This window comes from Phoca vitulina, unplaced genomic scaffold (assembly GCF_004348235.1).
Source record: "Phoca vitulina isolate PV1807 unplaced genomic scaffold, GSC_HSeal_1.0 scaffold8, whole genome shotgun sequence".
Taxonomy (NCBI): Eukaryota; Metazoa; Chordata; class Mammalia; order Carnivora; family Phocidae; genus Phoca; species Phoca vitulina.
Genome location: NW_022589711.1, coordinates 36,803,445 through 36,828,285, shown reverse-complemented (window position 1 = coordinate 36,828,285; position 24,841 = coordinate 36,803,445). Strand labels below are relative to the sequence as shown.

The following is a 24,841-nucleotide window of genomic DNA, read 5'->3' as shown; positions in this document are numbered from 1 at the left end:
TATTAGGATTCTACAGAGAAACAGAAGCAATAAGTTGTATGTGTAGGAAGAGATTTATTACAAGGAATTGGCTCATATGATAATATAGGCTGAAAAGTCCCACAGTCTGCCATCTGCAAGCCCGGAGACCCAGGAAAGCCAGCAATGTAATTCCCGTCCTCATCTGAATGGATGCTAAAACTCTAGTTCAAGGGCAGGAGAAGACCGATGGCCCAGCTCAAGCAGGCAGGCAGAAAGGAAAAGGGGGCAGATTCTTCCTTCCGGTTTTTGGGTTTTTGGGGGGGTTTTTTTGGTCCTAGTTAGCTCTCAAGGAATTGGATGATGGCCACCCACATTTGGGAGGGCAGTCCCACAGACTCCATGAATTCAAATGCTAATCTCCTCCCAAAACACATTCACAGATACACCCATAAATCCAGGCACCGTGTGGCACATTCAAGTTGGCACATAAAATTAACCATCACAAGTCTACCCCTTATCAACTTGGCACCAATACACATCTCCTTAAACCATACTTAATCTCCAGATAAAGACAAGATCATAATTCTGCTTAACATGATTCAACTATCCTGCATACAACCAAAAACGTACTAACCCCTTCCCCAGAAGAGCAGATAAAGTCCTTGAATGATGTTTACTCTTCTCATTGATATTCCATAACTTAAATACTCTGATGTAAAATTAAAAATACTTAAACACAATGATACAAAGTCAATACATCTTATATTCATTATGGAACATTTGAGAACTACAAAAAAAATGGAAAAATATGAGCTCAGCAGTAAGAGGTAACTAAATATCTTAGTATATTTACTTCTTTTTCTCTAAGCATCTCTTAATAGATTGATAATTTGCAGGGGGGGAGGTGTATATAATTTTTAATCTGCTTTTTTTGCGTTTAAGAGTCTCTTGTCAGTATTTTCACTTACCATTCAGAATTCTCCAAAACCTTTTATTTATATGTTTAAGGTAAATTTTTTCTTTTTTTTCAAGTTTTTATGTAAATTCCAGCTAACATACAGTGTAATAATTAGTTTCAAGTGCAGAATTTAGTGATTCATCACTTACATACGGTACCTAGTGCTCATCACAAGTGCCTTCCTTAATACTCATTATTTTTTTAAAAATCAACTTTTTGTTTTGGTTTACTTAGGTTTATAAAGAAGTTGCAAAGGTAGTACTGGGAGTTTTCGTATACCCATCACTCAGTTTAAGTTTCTCCTTAATATTATCACCTTACATTACCATGGTGCATTTGTCAAAACGAAGAAACCAACATTAGTACATTAAGACCAGACTATTCAGATTTCACCAGTTTTTCCGTTTTTCTGACTTCTCACTGTGTCTTCTCATGGTGGAAGGAGCTAGGGAGCTTCATAGGGTCTCTTTTATGACAGCACATCCCATTCATGAGGGCTCCACCCTCATGACCTAATCACCTCCCAAAGGCCCCACTTCCTAACACTATCACACAGGCATTAGGATTTCAACATATGAATTTGGCTGGGGGGGGTGGCAGGGGGTGGGGAACGACAACACACATTCAAACCATAGCGCTTAATCTTTCCTTGTTTTTTTATAGCCTTGGCAATTTTGAGGAGTACCTATAAGGTATTTTGTAGAATGTTCCTCAGTTTGTGTTGGTCTGAGGTTTTTCTTAAATTCTTCTGGGGTTATGGTCTTTGTTTTAAGAATGCTACCTAGATGAAAGGCCCTCCTAATCTCATCACAGCAGGGGCTACATTAAATTAAGATGACTTGTATGGTGACTAACATAACATAATAAAATAAAATAAAAAATAAATAAAAAGATGACTTATCTCTGGTGATACTTTGATGACTTGTGTAAGGCAGCGTTTTGACACGTTTCTCCACTGTGAAGTTACTGTTTTTCCCTTTTCATACTCTGTTCTTTGGAGGTGTTTCAGTCTGGTCCACTCCCAGGGTAGGGAGGAGTGGAAATTAAGCTCTGTCTCCTGGAGGGACGAGTATCTACACATATTATTTGGGATTCTTCTGTGAGGAAGATTTAATCATTTACATCAGCATGGATTCATGAATATTTATTTTATACTCTGAGTTCTAAAAAATATTATTTATTTTGTGGCTCAGATTGTTCCCACTTTAGCTATGGGTTGCTCTTTAATGTTGGCTCCTGTGTCCCTCTGACATGCCTTCATCCTTTTTTGGTTTTGGGGTATTTTACTTTCCAACACTGTTCTTGTATTTTCACTACCCTAACCAAGGTGCCCTGGTTCTAAATGGTATTTGGAAAGCGAGATCTGGGCAGTGAGGGTACTCATTGCTTCTGGGATGTCATTAATTTTAGCACCTCGGCAGAGAGAGTTAAGTAATATACGTATGTATACTAAACCATGTACACACCTATCCATAATCATTTCTGTATCTATCCATCTGAGTAAACATTAGTATGAACATAAGTTCATACTAATATCTCGGGCTCTAATCCCGCGTCAGATGATTTATTTTTCCCTTCCCTTCTTGCTTATCTGTAAATTCCCTATTTGACAGTGTAAGATCTGGTTCCCACAATTCACCATCCACTTACCTAAGTCGTTCAGCTCCCGTATACATGTAAAGCAAGTTCAGAACTGTACCCCCATGAAAAAATTTACCAACTGGAGTACAGTATTTATACAGTTTCTTTTGCTTTTAACCTTATAGTTTTCAATTAAAATTTGGTTTTCTAGGTCAGCTTCTATTTTTTCCCACCTCCTTGCATCATTTGTAATAAGTTTATTTCTTTTGCATATAGACGTTCAGTTGTTTCAGTATCATTTGTTGAAAAGGCTATCTTTTCTCCATTGAAATGCTTTATACCTTTGTCAAAAATGAGTTGACTGTATTTGTGTGGATCTGTTTCTGGATCTCTTTTCTGTTCTTTTATTCTTTATGTATATTCCTTAGCCACTACCACCTGCCTTTGATTGCTGTACCTTTATAGTAAATCTTGAAATTGGGAAATGTGAATCCTTCTACTTTATTCTTTTTCAGAATGATTTGGCTATTCTGTTTTCTTTGCCTTTTTATATAAGTTTTAGACTAATCTTGTCAATGTGTACAAAAAAAAAAACTTGCTTAGATTTTAATTGGGATCATATTGAATCTACAGATCAAATTGGAGAATTAACAACTTTGTTAACAACATTGTTTCTTTAATCTATGAGCATGGTATATCTCCCCATTTATTTAGATCTTTGTTTTATGAGTGTTTTATAGCTCTTCACATATCTTGTATATGTTTTGTTAGATTTATACCTACATCTTTTTTGGTGCTATGATAAATGATGCTTTTTTTAAATTTCAAATTCAGTTTTTTCATTGCTGGTATATAGAACACAGTCCATTTTTTGTATGTTAACCTTGTATCCTGCAACCTTGCTAAACTCACTTATTAGTTCTAGGCATTTTTTTGTAGATTCTTTGGAATTTTCTACAAGTTCTCTGCCAATAAAGGCAGTTTTATTTCTTCCTTTCTGATCTATATGCCTTTTATTTTTCTTGCCTTATTGAACTAGCTAGGAATTCCAGTGCAAGGTTGAATAGGAGTAGTGAGAGAAGACATCCTTGCCTTGTTCCAGATCTCAGGGGGAAGTTACATTCTCTCATCTTTACTGTCATATATGTCCTGTATTTTACTTTTATATATAATATAAATACCCAATACCTTGTTACTTTTATTGCTTTAAACAATTGTGTTTTAGTGTGACTAAAAATAAGCTGGAGGCACCTGGGTGGCTCATTCAGTTAAGCATCCAGCTCTTGATTTTGGCTCAGGTCATGATCTCAGAGTCATGAGATTGAGCCCTGTGTTGGGCTCCATGCTGGGTGTGGAGCCTGCTTAAGATTCTCTCTCTCCCTCAAATAAATAAATAAATCTTAAAAAAAAAAAAAAAAAAAGCTGAAGATTATAGTTTTTCATTTCTTTCATTTCTGGTGCTCTTTATTTCTTTGTGTAGATCTAAGATTGTAACCTATATCATAGTCCCTCTGCCTGAAAAACTGCCTTTAACATTTCCTGTAGGATAGGTCTGCTGGTAGTGAATTCTCTTAGTTTTCATTTGTCTGAGAAAGGTTTTGTTTCTCCTTCACTTTTTTTTTTTTTAAGAGCCCATGAGCAGGGCAGGGAGAGAGGGAGAAAGAGAACCGACTTAACCAAATGAGCCACCCAGGTGCCCCTCTCCTTCACTTTGGAAGGTATTTTCACTGGATATAGAATTCTGGGTTGATAGTTTTCTTTCAACACTTTACCTATGTCATTCTGTTGTCTTCTTGCTTACCTGGTTTCTGACAAGTTTGCTGTAATTCTTATCTTTGTTCCTTTATTGTAGGTGTCTTACTTGGGTTGCCAGTTCTGTAGACTGGACATCTGAGATCAGGGTGCCATCATGGTTGGTTTCTGGTAAAGGCTCTAATCCTGGCTTATAGATGCCCACCTTCTCACTGTGTCCTCCTGTGACCTTTGCTAGTGAGAAAGGGAGTACATGAGCTCTCTGGTGAGTTAAAAGGATACTAATTTCACCTTTAGGACCTATTTTACCTCAATTACTTCCTTAGAGGCCCCATGTCCAAAAATAGGCACCCTGATTGTTAGGACTTCAACATATGAATCCAGAGGGGGTTATAAACATTCAGTCTATAACAGAAGGTAAGGTAGGTTCTTTTCCCCCAGCTGCCTTCAAGATTTTTTTCTGTCTTTGGTTTTCAGCAGTTTGAATATGATATGCCCAAATGTGATTTCTTTGTTTTTTCCCCTGCTTGGTGGTCTCTAAGTTTCTTAGATATGTGGCTTTGTATCTGTCAGTAATTTTGGAATATGTTTACCCATTATTTCTTCAAATATTTCACCTGTCCCATTCTTTTTCTTCTCCTCCTGGGATTCCAGTTGCAATGCTTGCATTACACTGTTTAATACTATCCCACAGCTCTTGGATGCTCTGTTATGTTTTTCATTCTTTTTTCTCTTTGCCTTTCAGTTTGTGTAATTTCTGCTAATTCAACTTCAAGTTACCTGATTCTTTCCTTGTCTCTGTCAAGTCTAGTGATGAGCCGTTTGAAGGCTCTTTTCATTTGTTATTATGTTTTTTTATTTTTTAGCATTTTCATTTGACTCTATTATAGTTTCCATATCGCTGTTAAAATTACATATCTGATCTTGAATGATGACTACCTTGCCCATTAGAGCCTTTAATGTTATTATAAGTTATTTAAAAATTAAAATTCCCTCTCTGGTAGTTCCAAAATCTCTGTCATATCTGAGTCTTGTTGTAAAGATTGATTTATCTTTTAGACTGTGTTTATTGCTTATCTTTTGACATGTCTTTGTTGTTGCTGTTGTTGTTGAAACCCAGGCTTGTTGTACAGGGCAATAGAAACTGAGATAAGTAGGCCTTTAGTGTGGAGATTTGTGTTAATCTAGCCAGGAGTTGGCTAGATTACAAGTTTGTTGTTGCCATGGTTACCATTGATGAGGTTTGCTATTACTATGAGCACCATACACTTCAATTTACACTAGCAACTTTGTTTTTGTCTCCTTTTTTTGGCTTCAGGTCTTTCCTTTGTGCTGTTCCCCAGGGAGAGTCTGTCTCTTTTGCAGGTCTCTCACTTGTACTCCACTGTTATTACTGGAGGTTTGTTTGCATGCTGGTGGGTTGTGGATGAGGGGAAGCACTCTGTAACATTCTTATTAAATCTCAGTCTTTGGAGTGCACAGTATTGGGCAGTCAGAAGAATATCTGCTCCTACTCCTCTGTTCCCATCTTTTAGTATCCACTGGCTCAGTCTTTAACCTTAAAGTCCTTCCCTCTGTGAAAGGAAGCCCTTCCCCCCATCTGCAGTAGCATTCCACTAGTGTCCTCAGGTGGGGCCACTTACAGATGAAGGCTTTTGTTTTCCAAGGGAGAACGGTCTGGGCAGATTTTACAGTGGTTGCTGTTCCTCTCCACCAGCCAGAACTGTGGTAGGAACTTTATCTGGATTCTCCCTGATCCTCTCTGTGAGAGCCTGCAAAAAGGTGGGAACTCTATGGAGTTCCTAGAGCAAAAGCCTGCAAAAAGGCGGGAACGTCCCTATGACTATGACCCCCAGATAAAATCCGACTTCAGTCCATAACAGTAGACAAAGAGACTTTATCACATAGACTAGTTTCCATTTAGTAAATGTACAAATTGATGGTGTTTGAGCTTTTTTGCAAGCGCTTCAGATCTAAAATGCACTCGGTGGGGTGCCTGGGTAGCTCAGTCTGTTGAGTGTCCCAACTCTTGGTTTCAGCTCAGGTCATGATCTTGGGGTCGTGGGATCGATCCTCACATCAGGCTCTATGCTGGACATGGAGCCTGCTTAAGATTCTCTCTCTCTGGGGCGCCTAGGTGGCTCAGTCGGTTAAGTGCCTGCCTTCGACTCAGGTCATGATCTCAGGGTCCTGGGATCAAGCCCCGCATCGGGTTCCCTGCTCGGCAGGGAGCCTGCTTCTCCCTCTCCCTCTGCCTGCCACTCCCCCTGCTTGTGCTCACTTGCTCCCTCTCTCTCTTTCTGTCAAATAAATAAAAAATCTTTTAAAAAATTAAAAAAAAAAAAAGATTCTCTCCCTCTGCCTTACCCCACCCTACCCACCACTTGCATGTGCTCTCTCTCTCAAAAAACAAAAATGCACTTGGCAGTTACCTCCTTTGCTTCTGGACAATCATGCTCTGCATAGTATATTTCTCCACCCAGTTTATCATCGAGTCTTTTTCCATCTGATGCATCATATTCTGCACAGGCGATTTTTTACCTCCTTGTATACTTTATATAGCCATTCCCAGTAAGCAGTCACCAAGGCCATGGCAGCATTATTCCTCTGGACATCAAAAAGATAATGACACTTCTGAGCCAGTACCTGCTATGACTTCTCTGAATAGTCCCATCCCAGACGTGTTTGATGGGAGCCTGCTTCACCTCTTCTAGTTGGGCATTGTTTTACTCATTAAGTTTATTCGTTTAGGGTGTGCAGTACCATATTTTCTAATTATATAGATGAGGTGCCAATATGGTAGAGAAGTTCTCTAGGGCAATCACATGTATTTCTTTGGATAGAAAATTCAAGATAAGGCCTTCGACATGTTTTAGGATAAGGGAACTGGAAGAATTCCTCAGGGATAAGCCCATGACAAATTTGTCCTCCATATTCAGGAAGTGGTTCAGGGTTAAGACATGGCTGCCCTCTGTGATCCTTGTTACCGACAATGCCCCTGGACCTAGAAGTGCTGCATTCTTCAGAGGGGGGGCCACTCTAGCCATGGCAGGAAGTACCACCTGGGACAGCATGGTCATTGATGTGCAAGTGTGTTTTAGTGCTCCTGTGGCCCTGACAGGATAGCCTGTCCGATGTAGCAGTATGATGGCCTCACGTAATGACCTTTTGAAAATAAAAATCTAAACTCCTCTTAAATCCCATTGCTCAGCGGGGAGCCTGCTTTCCTCTCCTCTGCCGCTCCCCCTGCTTGTGCTCTCTCTCACTCTCTCTCTGTCAAATAGGTGGGTAAAATCTTATATATATAAATTTATATATATATACGTGTGTGTGTGTGTGTGTATAAAATGCGTGTAATACAAAATTTTGGCTCAAGCAGATCTCTGTTAAATGTTTTCCTTTCTCTTTTTTCATGGAAAAGTAGACATAAAAGAAGGCTATTTTTCCCCACTCCATCGGAAACTGGATTTCCTTTGGAGCCTACACCACCAGCCACAGAGTTATATTTCTAGGAAAATAGTTACACTGTAACTTAGGTGTGCATGTGAACAGGGTTGGCCAGCCTGAGGATCTCTCCAAAGGCTTATTATCTGTGTTAGATTCCTGTCTGTAAGTCACAACTGCTATCTCAGTGCTACAGGAACATTTCAATGGATGTGAAAATGGCTACTTTCTGTTTTCACCCCCCACATAACCCTCAGCTGTACTTGTTACTCATAAGAAAATTCTTGTAAATAATTTTTATTTCTGGCCGTCCAGTTCAACATCTCAGGTGTCTGAAATGAAGATTACAAAGATAATTTGGGGTTAGTGCTTTAGAGAATGTGGACATTTCATCTTGAGGAATTTGTACTGAAACAGGTAGTTTGGATTGGAAGATCAGGGCAAATCTCCCTTCCATAGTAGAAATGTTCCACTGCGTGCTCTCATTTTTTTTCTCACAGAAGACTCAGCAATTAAGTAGCTTGTCAGAATCAGCCAATTCACCACACTTTTCCTGAAGTGAAATTGCGGCGGGGTGGGGGGAGAAGCTTAAATGTTTTTGTATTTATATTACATAAATGACAACTATTGTGAAGACAGTCTGAAGTATTTGCTTTGCTCTTGTGACTTTCATAAGGGGTATCACTTGCTACCACTCACCATTTTTAGGTAATTTTTTTCTCTCACTTTTATTATAGCCTACTTTTATTAAAAATATAAAAATTAAAAAATGATATCTCTACAGTAAACCATTACGCTTCTGTCATCTTTCTCAGTCAGCCCCTCAAGGGGTACATTCTTCTTTGAGGAGCATGGGAGCTGTCTTTTCTCAGGGTATTACCAGAAATGGTTAATCCTTCTCAGAGGAGGGAGGGCTGCCTAATGATCATCAAATACTTTTAACTTTTTTCTGGACTTATTTTATTTGTGCATCACTTTTAAAAAGAGCACAGTGTAAGAATATTATTCTAGGCTTTTAATGCAGTATGGAGTATCTTTAAATTTAAATAGGGTTATTTACATATAAATCTCTATAATCTAAATGAAGGGGCTGTATTGCTAGGTTTCCCATAATAATGAGGGAGAAATATTGATTGCTCTCCTAACTAGATACTTTACTTTTTAGTAACTGAGTGAGATACAGATCATCTGTGAATAACACTGAATATATCTAAGACTATGTATAGCACTGATTCTTGTAGTACTCATGACCACCTTTTCCTCACCCACTTGGCAGAATTGTTTCCTTTAATGCTCCAGAGTTCTGTTACCATGATTAGCACACTGTTTAGTGGTTATATGTTCAAATTAAGTTAATTAGCTATTTGTTGATATGAAATTCATTAGTGTTTTGGTCATGGCACTTTTACTTATTTTTTCAGTTTTTCTGAGGTATAATTTACAAAATTGTAAGGTACTTAAAATGTACAACAGGATGGCTACTGGGAAGATGGCGGAGTAGGATCACCCTGGGCTCACCTCTTGCCACGTGGCTGCCTAGAGAGCACCCACATCGGCATAAATAATCCAGAAAGCAGCCCAAAAACTGGCAGAACAGACTCCACAGCCCGGCATAGACAAGAGGCCACAGTGAAGCAGATCCACCCCCTCCGATCGCTCTTGGCAAGATCCCATCAAAGCAGTGCCACAAGCCTGGCAGTGTGCACGCAGCCCAGACAAGGGTCAGCACTACTCCAAAGTGAGTCCTGCCCCAGGAAGAGGGGAAGATAACCACACACCAGTCTGACTGTGACCCCAGCGGTGGGCTGGGGGCAGGCAGCTGGTCTGTCTGCAGGCCCCACCCACCAACAAAAGCTTCTCAGGGGACAACACAGGGAAAGTGCCTGCAGTTTGGTGCTACTGCATCTCTGGCAAGCACCTGGTCTGACTCAACTCAAGCCCAAGGCAGCCCCGGACCAGCCCACTAACACCACGGAGACCAGACTCTGCCCACAACAAGCAGAGAGCCATCACAGGCTGGACTGAAGGCAAACACATCCCAGCCACAACGGTAGGACACCCCTGGAGCAACGCATGTATAGGAGACATCCCCTGAAGCACCACTTTCTGGTGAAAAGGAGACATTGCGCTACAGGACCTCTTCTTCATAAAGCCACTACTTTCAAGTACAGTTGACGTAGCTGACTTTCCTAACACAGAGGAACAGACACAGCAATAGACAGAATGAGGAGACAGAGGAATATATCCCAAATGAAAGAGTGGGAAAAAATCAGAGCAGTAGACCTAAGCGAAATGGAGATAAGTAATATGTCTGATAGAGAATTTAAAGTAATGCTCATAAAGATACTCATAGGACTTGAGAAAAGAGTGCAGAATTTCCATGAGACCCTCCACCAAGAGATAGGAGATGTAAAAAAAGAACCAATTAGAGCTATTGGACTCACTAAATGGAAATAAAAATAGACCACCTGGAATAAATAGCAAACAAGAGGAAGTAGAAGAACGGATCAGCCACCTGGAGGACAGAGTAATGGAAAGTAATCAAGATGAGCAGATGAGAGGGGAAAAAAATACACAAAATGAGAATAGACCCAGGGAACTCAGCGACACTGTCAAGCATAACAGTCGCATGATACGGATCCCAGAAGGAGAAGAGCGGGAAAAGGGGGAAGAAGATTTGTCTGAAGAAATAATAGCTAAAAACTTCCTGAATCTGGGGAAGGAAAGAGAAATCCAGATCCAGGAGGCATAGAGAGCCCCCAACACAACCAACCCAAAGAGGTCTGCACCAAGACACAAAGTAAATAAGATAGCCAAAAGTAGTGAGAGAGAATTTTAAAAGCAGCAAGGGGAAGGAAAGCAGTGATATACAAGGGAAACCCCATATGGCTGTCAGTGGGTTTTTCAGCAGAAACTCTACAGGCCAGAAGGGAGCGGCATGATCAATTCCGACTGCTAAAAGGAAAAAATCTACAGCCAAGAATACTCTATCCAGCAAGGCTTTCATTTAGAATAGAAGGAGAGAGAGAGTTTCCCAGAAAAACAAAAGTTAAAAGCAAAACCGGCCACATCCCTGTCACGCATGCCATCAGCCTGTGGGTCCCAAATTCACAGTCCAGCCACCCTCCTGCCCGAGTCAGCATGCCCAATGCCAAGTCAACATGCCTTCACCTCAGATTGCCAGGGGCTCAAACTGACACACTTCCCCACAAATTCCAGCCCCTATGCTCAAGTTTGTGCACAGAAGTGGGCATAATTATAACAGCAGAATGAAGCAACCCAAACAGTGACACTATTTCTGTGGAATATAGAATGGATAAAAGGTGTGTGCTAGGCTGAGAACATCTCCAGCAAGCACATCAAAGAACAATACATACAGCATGATTCTGGTTAGTAAAAAAAAAAAAAAAAAAACCAACCTGGGAAGAATAAAACAAGATGAAATCAGAGAGAGAGACAAACCAAAAGAGATTCTTAAGCATAAGAAAGAAACTGAGGGTTGCTGGAGGGAGGTGGGTGGGAGGGATGGGGTAACTGGGTGATGGGCATGAAGGAGGGCACGTGATGGAATGACCACTGGGTGTTCTATGCAACTGATGATCACTGAACTCTACCTCTGAAACTAATAATACACTATATGTTAATTAATTGAATTTAAATTAAAAAAAGGAACCCCCCCAAAAAAAATGTACAACAGGATGATTTGATGTACTTATACATTGTAAAAGGATTCTCACCATTGGGTTAACACATCCGTTACACACCTGTGTGTGTGTGTGTGTGTGTGTGCACTTAAGTTCTCTCAGTAAATTTCAGTTATAAAATATAGTATTAAAAACTACAGCCACCATGTTTACACTTTAGGTCCTCAGACTACATTCATCTCACAACTAAAAGTTTGTACCCTTTTTCCAGGCTCTCCCTATTTCCCCCCTTCCCCTCAACCACTTGCAACCACATTCTACTCTCTGTTTCTTTTTTTTAAAAAAATAAAGATTCCACATATAAGTGATACCACCTAGTACTTGTTTTTCTCTGGCTTATTTTACTTGGCATAATGAGCATGATGTCCTTAGGGTTCATCTGTGTTGTCAAAAATGGCAGGATTTCCTTTTTTTAAGGCTAAATAATCTTCCATTGTATATATATACCATATTTTTAAATTCATTTATCCATTGATGGAAACTTAAGTTGTTTCCATATCTTGGCTACTGTGAATAATGTTGCAATAAACATGGGAGTACAAATATCTCTTTAGATAGTGATTTTGTTTCCTATGGATACATACTCAGAACTGGGATTGTTGGATAATATGGTAGGTCCATTTTTAATTTCTTGAGGAACCTCCATACTGTTTTCCATAGGGCATGCACCAGTTTACATTCCCAACAGCAATGCACAAGGGCTCCCTTTTCTCCACATTCTTGCCAGCATTTATTTTTTATCTTTTTGATAATAGCCATTCTAACAGTTGTCAGGTGATAGATACCTCATTGCATTTCCCTGATGATTAGTGATACTGAGTAGCTTTTCATGTACCTGTTGACCATTTGTATGTCTCCTTTGGAAAAACATCTCTTCAGGTTCTTTACCCATTTTTTAAATGGGTTATTTGGGGTTTTTTTGCTATTGAGTTGTATAGGTTCCTTGTATATTTTAGGTATTAACCCTTTATCAGATACATGGTTTGCAAATATTTTATTCCATTCCATAGATTACCTTTTCTTTTTGTTGATGGTTTCCTTTGCTGTGCAGAAGCTTTTTAGTTTGATGTAATCCCACTTGTTTATTTTTGTTTTGTTGCCTTTGATTTAAGGTGTTCAATCCAAAAACTCATCTCTAAGTCCAGAGTCAAGGAGCTTACCTACTATGTTTTCTTCTAAGAGTTTTAGTTTCAGGTCTTACATTCAAGTCTTTAATCCATTTTTAGTTGCTTTTTATGGATGGTGTAAGATAAAGGTCCAGTTTTATTGTTTTGCAGGAGGCTACCCAGTTTTCCCAGCACCATTTATTGAAGAGACTTTCCCCCTTTGTATATTATTGGCTCCTTTGTTGAAAATTAATTGACCATATATGCATGGGTTTCTTTCTGGGCTCTCTATCCTATTGATCTGTGTCTTTTTTTTTTTTTTTTTTTAATGCCAGTGCTATACTGTTTTGCTTACTGTAGCTTTGTGATATAGTTTGAAATCAAGAAATATGATGCCTCCAGCTTTGTTCTTCTTTCTCAAAACTGCTTTGGCTATTCAGGATTTTCATGGTCCCATACGAATTTTAGGATTGCTTTTTTTATTTCTGTGAAAAATACCATTGGAATTTTGATAGGGACTGCAATGAATCTGTAAATTGCTTTGGGTAGTATGGCCATTTTAACAATATTAATTCTTCCAATCCATGAGCACAGTGAATCTTTCCATTTATTTATTGTTCTGTGAAAAGATTCACAACAGGTGTGCTTTGGTTTTGAAAAGGAAAGAAAACTTTATTATTGTTAATATAGAAAGCTAATAGGAACAGAAGAGGAAAGAAATCTACACATAGATGAAGGTAATAGTAGGCAAGAAATGAGAATAAGGCAAAGTTACATCAAATTGGGTACTTAACAACATCCAACCTCATTAGCTGGGGAAGCCCCGTGGAAACAGCTAGGCTGGAGTCCCAGTTGAGAGGTCTGGGCAGAGCATCCTCCCCTCAGGTGAGACTTCCAACTGACAATATTTACAGGGCACATAACAGGGTTTGAAGTTAAACATTTGTTTGTCTACATGCAATTTGGAGCGAGCTGCATTTCTATGTTATCATGTTTTTATGTTTTCAAGGAGCCTGGGCTATGTGTGTCTGCCTCCCTGCCTGGATTCCATTCTAGGGAGCCAATGCAGCCTGGAGCAGGAGGGGATGTGAGACAAGATTTATAGATCTTGGCATCCAGAACAGAAGGGCCAGTTCTGACCTGGAGGCCAGATAATATATTTCAACAGCCGGGCTCCCAAGGTTATTCACACATCACAAGTCTCACAAACAACATTCCTTAGCCTGCCTACGTATGTGCAGATCTAGGTGGCTGGTTATGCAGTACAAATCACAGGAAAAAAATCTATCCATATCGAACATTTGTGTCTTCTTCAATTTTTTTCACCAATATTTTATAGTTTCCAATGTACAGATATTTTACTTCCTTGATTAAATTTTATTCCTAAGTAGTTTTTTCTCTTTAATGCTATTGTAAATGGGATTAATTTCTTAATTTCTCTTTCTAATAACTCATTATTATGTATAGACGTGCAATTGATTTTGTATACTGCAATTGTACTAAATTCATTTATTCTGACAGTTTCTAGTGGAGTCTTTAGGGTTCTTGATATATAATATCACGTCATCTGCAGAGAGAGACAATTTTGCTTCTTCCTTTCTAATTTGGATGTCTTTATTTCTTTTTCTTGCCTAATTGCTCTGACACTTCCAACACTATTTTGAATAAAATTGGTGGGCATCCTTGTCTTGTTCATAATATTAGAGGAAAATCTTTTCAATGTTGGGTGTGATGTTAGTTGTGAGCTTCGCAAGTATGGTCTTTATTATGTTGAGATACGTTCCTTCTATACCCAATTTGTGGAGAGGTTTTATCATGAAAGGATGTTGAATTGTGTCAGATACTTTTTCTGCATCTATTGAGATGACCATAGGATTTTTATCCTTCATTTTGTAACATGGGAGTATCACAGTGAGTGATTTGTGGATGTTGAACCATCCCTGCATCCCTGGAATAAATCCCACTTGATCATAGTGTATGATCCTTTCAATGTTCTGTTTGATTTGCTGATATTTTGTTGAGATTTTTTGCATTTATGTTCATCAGGGATACTGGCCTATAATTTTCTTGTGTCCTTGTCTGGCTTTGGCATCAGGGTAATATTGCCCTTGTAAAATGATTTAGGATTTATATTTTTTGGACGAGTTTAAGAAGGATTGGTATTAATTGAAATATTTGGTAGAATTTACCAGTGAAGCCATCTGGTCTTGAACTTTTCTTTGTTGGAAGGATTTTGATTACTTATTCCATCTCTTTACTAGTAATCGGTCTGTTCAGATTTTCTAATTCTTCATGATTCAGTCTTAGTAAAAGTTGTATGTTTTTAAGAATTTATCCATTTGTAGGTTATTTAAGTTGTTGGTATATAATTGTTCATAGTAGTTTGTTATGATCCTTACTATTCCTGTGTTTTCTCTTTCATTTCTGATTTTGTCTCTTTTTTTCTTAGTCTAGCCACAGGTTTGTCTATTTTATCTTTTAAAAAAGACAGCTCTTAGTTTTTTTTTTAAATCTTTTCTATTGTTCTTCTAGTCTCTATTTCATTTATTTCTGCACTGATCTTTATTTCATTCCTTCTGCTAACTTTGGGCATAGTTTCTTCTTCTAGTTTGTTGAGATGTATAGTTAGGCTGTTTGAGATCTTTCATTTTTTCTAATGTAAGGGTTTACTGCTATAAACTTCCCTCTTAAAACTGCTTTTGCTGCATCTCGTAAGTTTTGGTATATTTTGTTTCCATTTTCCTTTGCCTGGATGTTTTTTGATTTCCCCTTTTGATTTCTTCTTTGACTCATTGATTGTTTGTAAGCATGTTGTTTAATCTCCACGTATTTGTGTGTTTTCCAGTTTTCCTCTTGTAATTGATTTTTAATTTCATAACACCATGGTTGAAAAAGATGCTTGATATGATATCAGTTTTTTTCAATTTATTAAGATTTGTTTTGTAGCATATAACATATAATCCATCCTGGAGAATGTTTTATGTACACTTGAGAAAAATGCATATTCTGTCATCGTTGAATGAAATGTTCTGTATATGTCTGTTAGGTCCATCTGGTCTAACATATAATTTAAGTCCAATGTTTCCATAGTGATTTTCTGCCAGTGTGATCTATCCATTGTTTAAAGTGGGTTATTTAGGTTTCCTACTATTATTGTATTGCTGTCTAGATCACCCCTCAGAATGTTAGTATTAGCTTTATGTATTTAGGTGATTCAAAATTGGGTGCATAATTTTTTTTATTAGATGAACTCATTTGATAAATTAGGCAAAGAAAAATATATGCAACTGAGTAAAAAGAAGCACATTCTCATACTACTTGAACACACAGCAGTGGTCAAAAATAATGAATTGTGGAATGGATCCCAAGATTTAATGCAAAAAACACCCTGTACAGAAAACTTCAGGCTTCTAACTTCACTGAATCCAGTACTAAACATGCTTCCTTATATTCCTCAGCTTCTTGCAAGTCTTTTCCTCTCTCTACTAACTGCAAAAGATCAGTATATGTGGCTTCCAACCTGTGCTGGCAATCTGGGATCATTATGCAGGACTCTTGCAGGATTTCTGCCTGCTTTTTAATTGGATAATTTTCACCATCTTCAGCTTTCATTTTTTTCAATCTTTTCTTCTTGTTGTTTTGCTTCTTTTTCATGCATAATTTTTTCTTTGACCAATCGTTTCACCATGCCGGTTTTGATCTTCATCTACCTCATTTGAGGCTTGACCATGATCCATTGAGCACCACAGGAAGGAGGGGTGGAGAGCCAAGGGAACCATGGAGGAAGACCGGTATATAAATATTTATAATTGTTATATCCTCTTGATGAATTGACCCTTTTGTCGTGATATAATGACCTTTTTTTTTAATCTCGTTACAGTTTTTGGCTTAATGTCTATTTTGTCTGATGTAAGGCTAGCTACTCCTGCTGTCTTTTGGCTTTCATTTGCATGGAATATCTTTTTTCCATCTCTTCACTTTCAGTCTCTGTGTGTCTTTAAAGTTGAAATGAGCCGCTCATAGGCAGCAGGTTGGGTCCTGGTTTTTTTAATCCATTCAGCCACTGTATGGCTTTTCACTGGAGAATGTAGTCTGTGTACATTTAAAATAATTAATAGGCATGGACTTATTATTGCCATTTTGCTGTTTTCTAGCTCTTTTGTAGTTCCTATATTCCTTTCTTCCTCTCTTGCTTTCTTTGTGATTTAATAATTCTCTATAGTGTTATGCTTTGATTACTTTCTCTTAATCTTTTTTTGCTTATTTACTATAAGTTTATGCTTTGTGGTTACCATGAGGCTTACATAAGGCATCTTGTAGTTTTAACAGTCTGTTTTAAGCTGATAACTTCAAATGTATACAAAACCTCTACATTTTTATACTCCTGCTCCCACACTTTGTGTTTGATGTCACAATTTACATCTTTTTTTTAAGATTTATTTATTTATTTTAGAGAGCATGAGTGGGAGGGGCAGAGGGAAAGAGAGAGAATCTGAAGCAGACTCTGTGCTAATGTGGAGCCCAACGTGGGACTTGATCTCACAACCCTGAGATCACGACCTGAGCCAAAACCAAGAGTCAGATGCTCAACTGACTGCAGCACCCAGGTGCCCCACAATTTACATCTTTTATAGTGTGTATCCATTAACAAATTATTATTATAGTTGTTTTAATTAATACTTTTGTCTTTTAACCTTTATACTAGAGTTATAAGAGATTCACCTACCACCATCACCATATTATTCTCAATTAAACTATTTATATATACACCTTTACCAGTGAATTTTATAGTTTCATGTTTTTATGTTACTAACTAGTGTCCTTCACGTCAACTTGAAGCCCTTTTTTTAAAAAAAGATTTATTTATTTATTAGAGAGAGTGCACGAGTGGGGAGTGGGACAGAAAGAGAGGAGGCGGGGAAGCAGACTCCCGATGAGCAGGGAGCCCGTTGCGGGGCTGGATCTCAGGACTCTGAGATCATTACCTGAGGCAAAACCAAGAGTCGGACACCAAGAGTCGACAAAACCAAGAGTCGGACACCTAACTGAGTGAGCCACCCAGGTGCCCCTTGAATTAGTCCTTTTAAGGGTTGGGTATGACATAAGGCCGGTCTAGTGGTAATGAATTCATTTAGCTTTGGTTTGTCTGGAAAATCCTTTTATCTCTCCTTCAATTGTGAAGGACATCTTTGCTGGGTAGAGTATTCTTGTTTGGCAGGTTTTTTCTTTTAGCACTTTGAATATATCATCCCACTCCCTCTGGCCTGCAAGGTTTCTGCTGAAAAACTTGTTGATTGTCCTATGGGAATGCCCTTATATGTAACAAGTTGCTTTTCTCTTGCTGCTTTTATGATTCTCTCCTTGTCTTTAACTTTTGACAGTTTAATTGTCTTGGGGTGTGCCTCTTTAGATTCATTTTGTTTGGTATTTTCTGGGCTTCCTCAATGTGGGTGTCTGTTTCTTTCCCCAAGTGAGGGAAGTTTTCAGCCAGTATTTCTTTGAGTAAGCTTTCTGCCCCTTTCCTCTGGAACCCCTGTAATGCATGTATTTGTACCCTTGATGGTGTCCCATCAGTCCCTTATGCTATCTTCATCTTTTTTCTTTTTCCCCTAATTGGATGAATTCTCTGCTCTGTCTTTAAGTTAGCTGATCCTTTCTTCTGCGTGATATAGTCTGCTGTTGAACCCCTTTACTGAATTTTTCAGTTCTGTTACTGTATTCTTCAGCTATATAATTTATGTTTGGGGTTGGGTTTTTTTTTTTTTTTTTCCTATGTCTTTGGTGAAATTCTGTTTTTGTTCATGCATTGCTCTCCTGACCTCAGTGAACATCTTTATTATCACGGTTTTGAAATATTGGGTAAATCATTTATTTCATTAAGATTGGTTTCTGGAGATTCATCTTGTTCCTTTGTTTGGAAGATATTCCCCTTTCTCTATTTTTCTTGACTCTTCCTGTTGGTTTCTGCACATTAGATAAAGCAGCCACCTCTCCTAGTCGTTACAGAGTGGTCTCATGTGGGAGATAAACATTGTCAGTCAGCCTCGCCCAGGTTCTTGGTTGTCTCTCAAACCTTTGTGATCATCCAATCTGCTGTCCTTGTTCTTAGCTCCCAGTAGTTGAGCTGTACCAACACCTGCCAGTGTTCCAAAGGGGAGAATCTCAGTCAGCACCTAGATGCAAGCTGATTAAAAACTGTACCCTCAGGCAGCAGCTGGGAATGTAGGTAACTAAGCCCCTTCCAGGGAGAACCTATGAGATGTGTTTTGCCTGCTCCCTCTGCACTGAGCCCGGTATATAGCCACAAGGGGAGAGGGGTGCTCCTACATCCATTTAAAAATTGCTTCTTTGTTATAGTCCTGTAGGACTTGTGAAGCTCCATTGGCTTTCAGAGCCAGGCAAACCAGGGTCCCATCCCTCAAGTGGTAATCATAAATGTTGGGTGACCAGATTGTGTCCAAGCTCCTTCCAGAGAGATGCTTGTGGTTTGGTTTGATCATTGGAATGAGCTAGAGGGAGAAGGCAGGGGAAGGGTCCATTGGGCACTTCCTTTGGAGAGGACCACAGCCAACCCCTAAATGTGTGCTAAATAAGAAGCTGGACCCTCAGGCATTAGCTTATAAAGTATACAGTCAAACCACTTTCAGAGAGTGGGAGATGGGCATGTTTGTCTGCTCCCTCAGGGATGAGCCCTAGGGGCATAGCCATAGGGAGTGCGCACACATCCATTAAGAACCATTTCTTTGTTTTCTATCGTTTTATGTATCTCATGGACACAAGCCCCAGCAGTGGCTTTCAGAGCCATTCATTTTAGGGGCCCATCCTCTGGGTGGTGGTTTTAAAAGAGGAGGTGCTAGGTGTGCAGTCCAAACCCTTCATTCCTCAGAGAGAAGCTCTGAATTGGGAATTCCCTCCCTGTTGTATGGTGCTGTGCTAGGGATGGGGTTTATGTCAAGAGTGTGTTTCAGCCTTTCCTACCCACTTTGATGTGGGTATTTCCCTGATAGGGAAGAGTCACTCAGCTAGTTTCTAGATTTCTTTCAGAGGGAGATGCTCCATTTGTAGCTATACATTGAATGCATCCAAGGGAGGAGGGAAGTCCAGGACCTCCTATGTCACTATCTTGGTCCCTCCTCAGCAATTTTACTTTTTAATTTTTCCCAGAAAGAACTAGAGAAGCAGAAGAGAATTAAGAGGAACCAGCAGCTGGAAGCAGTAGCCAAAGAACATTATGAAAGGGTATTGCTAAGAAAAAAAGGCCTGGAGCCTTGGAAGAGATTGAGAATGCAAAGCAAGCAAAACATCCAGGTACAGTGTCACATACTTCCTCCCAAAATTACAGAATGGACTTTTTTTTTTTTTTGAAAATTTTATTTATTTATTTGACAGAGAGAAGGACAGCAAGAAAGGGAAACACAAGCAGGGGGAGTGTGAGAGGGAGAAGCAGGTTCCCCGCCGAGCAGGGAGCCCGATGTGAGGTTCGATCCCAGGACCCTGGGATCATGACCTGAGCCGAAGGCAGACGCTTAATGACTGAGCCACTCAGGAGCCCCAAAATGGACTTTTCAAGTGGCATAAACATCCAATTAGGATTTGAGGGTTGTTTGGTGATTTAAAAGCCAAAAATATAAGCTAATTGAGTGTATATGTATTTCTTTGTTTTGGGTAAGAGTTCAGATTTGGTCTTCAAGATGGAGAAAGATTTCTATAACTGGATAGGTTGGGAACAAAATGAGTAGATTTTTTATTAAAAGACTTTCAAAGTAAGATGAATAGAGGCCTCTCTCAATTTTAGCCATGTTTGTCATAAAAAGGAAATAATTACCATAAAGTATTAGGTTTCTGTTTCAATAAAGCTGCATAACAAACAGCCCTCAAAAATCAGCAGCTTCCAATTTAGGCATTTATTTCTTACACATCTGTGGGCCAGCTGTGGATTACATTCCGGTCTCTCCACAGCCTCTTTCTGACTTCAGCAGTAATTCGGTCCATGCTTTTCACCTGGCAAATGTCTATTGTGCAACAACTAAACCCAGTGACGTAAACCCATGCGATACCTCTGCCTGTATCAGGTCCATTGACATTTCATTGGCCAAAGCAAATCATAGAGCCAAACTCAAGGTCATTAAGGGGAGGAAAAGGTTCCATCTACTTCACTGGGAGACATTATGAAATCACATACAAAGAGTAGGGATATATAATCCTATTATAGGGAATAACCTACTCTGCCACACAGAGATATATAAAATCAAATAACATGAAACTTCAAACTTACCCAGTACATAGGGCAGGGCATTCTAAACTAAATGATCAGAAGCTCAAAACAGATGAAATGTTATTTTTAGAATTCTGTATAAAAATAAGCACAGTAATCTATTCTAGGTATGACAACTCTTACTTACACATTTGGCCAGGTTAATATTGAAAAGTAAAACTAGCATTTTGGGTTATGAAAACCAAATAGCGTAAGAGTCCCACTAAATTGAGTAATGCTGCAGATTATACCTCTGGAAACATGACGTAGGCTCCCTGCCTATTCATTCTTCATTCTTTGTTCTCTTCCTGTTTTTCATACTTTCTTTTAACCTTCCCAAAATGCCCTTCCCATTGTTTTTTCTCTGTCCCTGATTTTTTGTCCTCAGCCTCCTTACCAACGGTTCTGGAATTACTGAGTATTCCAAACCGGCTGAGGAAGCCCATTTGTGGTGATCAGGCCTGAGGGCAAGAGGATCCATCTGTACCCCAGGCCATTGCTATTTTGCTGTGGCTTTTTCCTCGTAATGAGAGGGGAGGGCTGACTCTCTATAGTCTTCTGAGTGAAGAAGAGCATCCTGCTGCTCTCAGCTCCCTCCTTGAATCACTCCGCTCTCTGCTTTCATGTCACACATACTGATGCTGACCCTCCCGCCTCCCTCTGACAAGGATTCTTGTGGTTACATTTAGGGCTCTTGCATATCATGCAGGATAATCTCCCCATTTTACGATCCTTCACTTAATCATATTTGCAAAATCCCTTTTACCACCTAAGGTAACATTTACAGGTTCCAGGGATCAGGACGTGGCCATCCCTTGGGGCCACTATAAAGTCTATCACAACAAGATAAGAGAATTTTAGAACATTAGCAGTCCTCTCCACCTCTTTCCATTTGTAATAAGGGCACTGGGCCTTAGAGAGGAGAACTGACTTGCTTAAAGTCACATAGCATATTGGTTACAAAGCTAAAGTGTAGCGAGCACCTGTGAACATAGCCCAGGAACGCGGCCCGGTTCTGGCACACCGTTAAACTATGTAAGAATCAGAGGGTTTATGTAGATGGCAACCACCAGTTGAAAGTTAAAAAATAAAAAGAAGTAAAAGGAAAAGTTCTGGAGGACAGTAAAAGGAAGGGGTAGCTTCTTTACCCATCTGAGTTGGCTTCCAGGAAGGGATAGAAAAAAATTAAGAAAGGTCCAGTTGAACAGTCCCTGCCTTGTTTGTAACATTTTTTCGGAAGAGTTATTTAGCATTTTCCCTTAAACTCATGTGTACTATAGGATATTTAATCCAAAAACCATTTTCAGAACTTCCGTGAGACCTTCTGATAATCTTTTTCTTCCTGGTTCTCTGTTTTCCCAGAGGACAAAGAGCAAGAAGCTTAGGAGACTCCCCTTGCCTTTTGGCTCCCAGGCTGGGATGAGTCAGGCCAGACAGCGGTCTCAGGTGCCACAGTGGCCTCCTGGATGGTCATTTTGGCCAAGAAATTGGACTGTTAAGAGATTCACTTGGATCATTCCCATTCATGGTGCTGGCTGGCTAGGCAAGGCTTAGAAAAATGTGTGATTGCCTGGACAGGATTGAGAGAGAAGGGTTTTTCCCTCCTGCCTCTTAAAAAAATAGAACAGTTATCTTTTAAAACTCATAAACTCTGAGTTACATGTTTATTTTGATAGAATGATACTCTGTCTGAACCTTTTAAGTTGGTAAGACATTTAATTATTCATCATGTTGTTTTCCTATCAAATGGTTTTGTGGTTTATTGATAATGTCTAAATTTCAATGCTGGTGACAGCTCATACTATAAAACTAATTGAAAGTATTGGCATTTCCCCAATTAGACGGTGGTTAAGTACATAATAGAGAGGTTTATTATGGAGTTGCTGTCCAAGCTCCAGGAGAACAAACTGAGAATATCATCAGCTACGCATTTCAAAACTTGACGCAAGTGAAATAATGGCTTTGGAGGTTTATTCCATTTTCCTAATAACCAGCCAGTCGCTGTGGTCTTCGGGGAGTCAGTGCTGAAAGGCTGTGCATCTAAAACCCCCATAAGATAGGGTCAGTAGTCAGAGCTCTTAAGACATAGTCTGAATGCCCTTAAGATTTTTCCCTCTGTAACTGCCTACATGTAGTTTATAGCATCATTTGCCAAGGTGATGTGTATTTCCTTAAATGATTAAGTAAGGAATAATTTCCTTTTCTTATTTAAAAAATTGTCCAGGTGGCCGAAGAACATCACTCTTTGGCTCTACAGAGAAAATGCCTGCTGTCCTGGTTCCAGTATAGTCAGGAAATCTTGGCTAGGAACACAGCCTGGGCTGATCAACTCTATTGCCAAATATTGCTTAGGAGAGTTATCCGGAGCTGGTTACAGGTAAGGCCACAGAGAAGGAAGCTTTAAATACATGTCTCTGCTCAATCCTATGTAAGAAAATGAGATGCAATCCAGATGCCCATAACCATTGTTTTTTCAAGAACAATATAGAATAGTCAATCCAGTTCCTTGCTTTGAAATGAATATGAAAATGTCAAATCAATTCTTTCTTAGTATAAAACATTTTTCACATAGAGTGTCCATAAACTGTTTATAAACTGTAATGTATCATTACATCAGCTTTTGTTTTTATACTCATTTCTTGTTTCTTGTCCCATAATTGCTCAAGTAATTTTGCTAGAAACCTACCCCCTCAGGCTTAGAACTGTTTCCACACCTCTGCCTCCATTGTTTTTTTTTAATACATTGCAGAGGATATTATCTTGGCTGCCATGTTATCTTTTTCTCTTTATGCCCCCAGTGTCCTTTGTTCTTTTGTATTTGTTGCAGTTCTCTTTTGTACTGTTTATTTGGTCTAATTCTTTGTCTATGATATTGTCTCACTTCTATTCCTGTCCTCATCCCCAGTACCTGACTGATGTGGAGGAAGAAGTACAAAAACTGTGGGTGCATTTTCTTCAGAAGAAGATATTCAGGGCCTGGTTTAACATGGTCAGGGAGGCCAAGATCGATTCCCAGAACAAGCGTGAGATTGCAGTGGAACATCATGACAGGTGAGTTTCCGATCTCTGAGGAAACTCACTCAGACTGCACAACTCTTCCGCAGTATATTCTATGCCTGGAATACAGCTGAAAGATGAGGTGGGGGCTGGGAGAGCTGGGTACTCAAAGATATACCAGACAGCGGGGAGAGTCCCAGCTCACCCACTGGCTGTGTGGAAACCCCTGGCACTCTAAGGTCCCCATCTTAAAAGGGGGAGGAGGAGGATGCCTGCCCTTCCTGCCTCACAGGGGCTGTCCAGAGGGTAAAATGATGAGAAATACATGAATCACACTTGAGCAAAGTGTACTGTCTACTTTACTAGTCGTACAGGTTTATCTTTGAAGTTCAATTGTTTTTAACATTTGTTGTGAAATATAACACAAATATAGAAAATACTTAAATCATACAGATACAGCTTAATGAATTACTGTCAAGTGGACACCCATGTCACCACCACTGAGGTCAAGAAATAGGACACTGCTGGCCCCTAGAAATCCCCACGGGCTCCTTCCCAATTACAGGCCCTGACCTTCCCTCCTAAAGGTAAACTGTTCTCTTGACTTTTATAATGAGCATGTCCTTGGGTTGCTTTTCACTTTGACCTAAGGATGCAGCCTTCAAGGCTCTAATTTCGTGTTGCCTGGTCTGGAACCGTATGTAAGTGGAATCATGCTGTATGTCATACTAATATTTATAATACAGTGATGTCTTATTTAATCCAGTGTCCTTGGGGAATAAGCTATTCTATATATGTTTTTTTTCTTGGATTTCTAATTTTAAATATTTTGGTTAGAGATGTTCTAAATTTCATTACATACTTCCCCTTGCGAGTAAACAAACGATCTCTGTTTCAATGATCAGTAGTCATTGCTTATGAGCACGACGTGGTGGGCATATGCCTCCAAGCTCGGAGGCGGGAAGACTATAGTTTAGGTGGAGAAGGGACCCCTTCCTCACTACACCCAGATTGATTTTTGGTTGCTTTGTTTTCATTTGTGTGTATGTGCCTGTGCTAATGTCTGGTGTTATGAACGTGTTCC

At 39.3% G+C, this 24,841-nt stretch overlaps 1 protein-coding gene and 2 pseudogenes across 3 annotated transcripts in view; 1 reads left to right on the top strand and 2 right to left on the bottom strand.

The window, feature by feature from the left end:
- The window catches only part of CCDC191 (coiled-coil domain containing 191), a 96,645-nt gene that overhangs the window by 59,711 nt on the left and 12,093 nt on the right, over positions 1–24,841 (top strand). For 2 of the 3 annotated variants that reach the window (XM_032406561.1, XM_032406562.1), the window contains 3 exons: positions 19,671–19,814; positions 22,985–23,137; positions 23,666–23,811. In XM_032406561.1, the coding sequence (XP_032262452.1) occupies positions 19,671–19,814; positions 22,985–23,137; positions 23,666–23,811 (443 nt within the window). Of the gene's footprint in view, positions 1–19,670; positions 19,815–22,984; positions 23,138–23,665; positions 23,812–24,210; positions 24,345–24,841 lie in introns of all 3 variants that reach the window. The other variant, XR_004299791.1, reaches the window with a different exon arrangement.
- Positions 6,652–7,437, bottom strand: LOC116633838 (annotated as a pseudogene).
- LOC116633839 lies at positions 15,516–16,236 on the bottom strand (annotated as a pseudogene).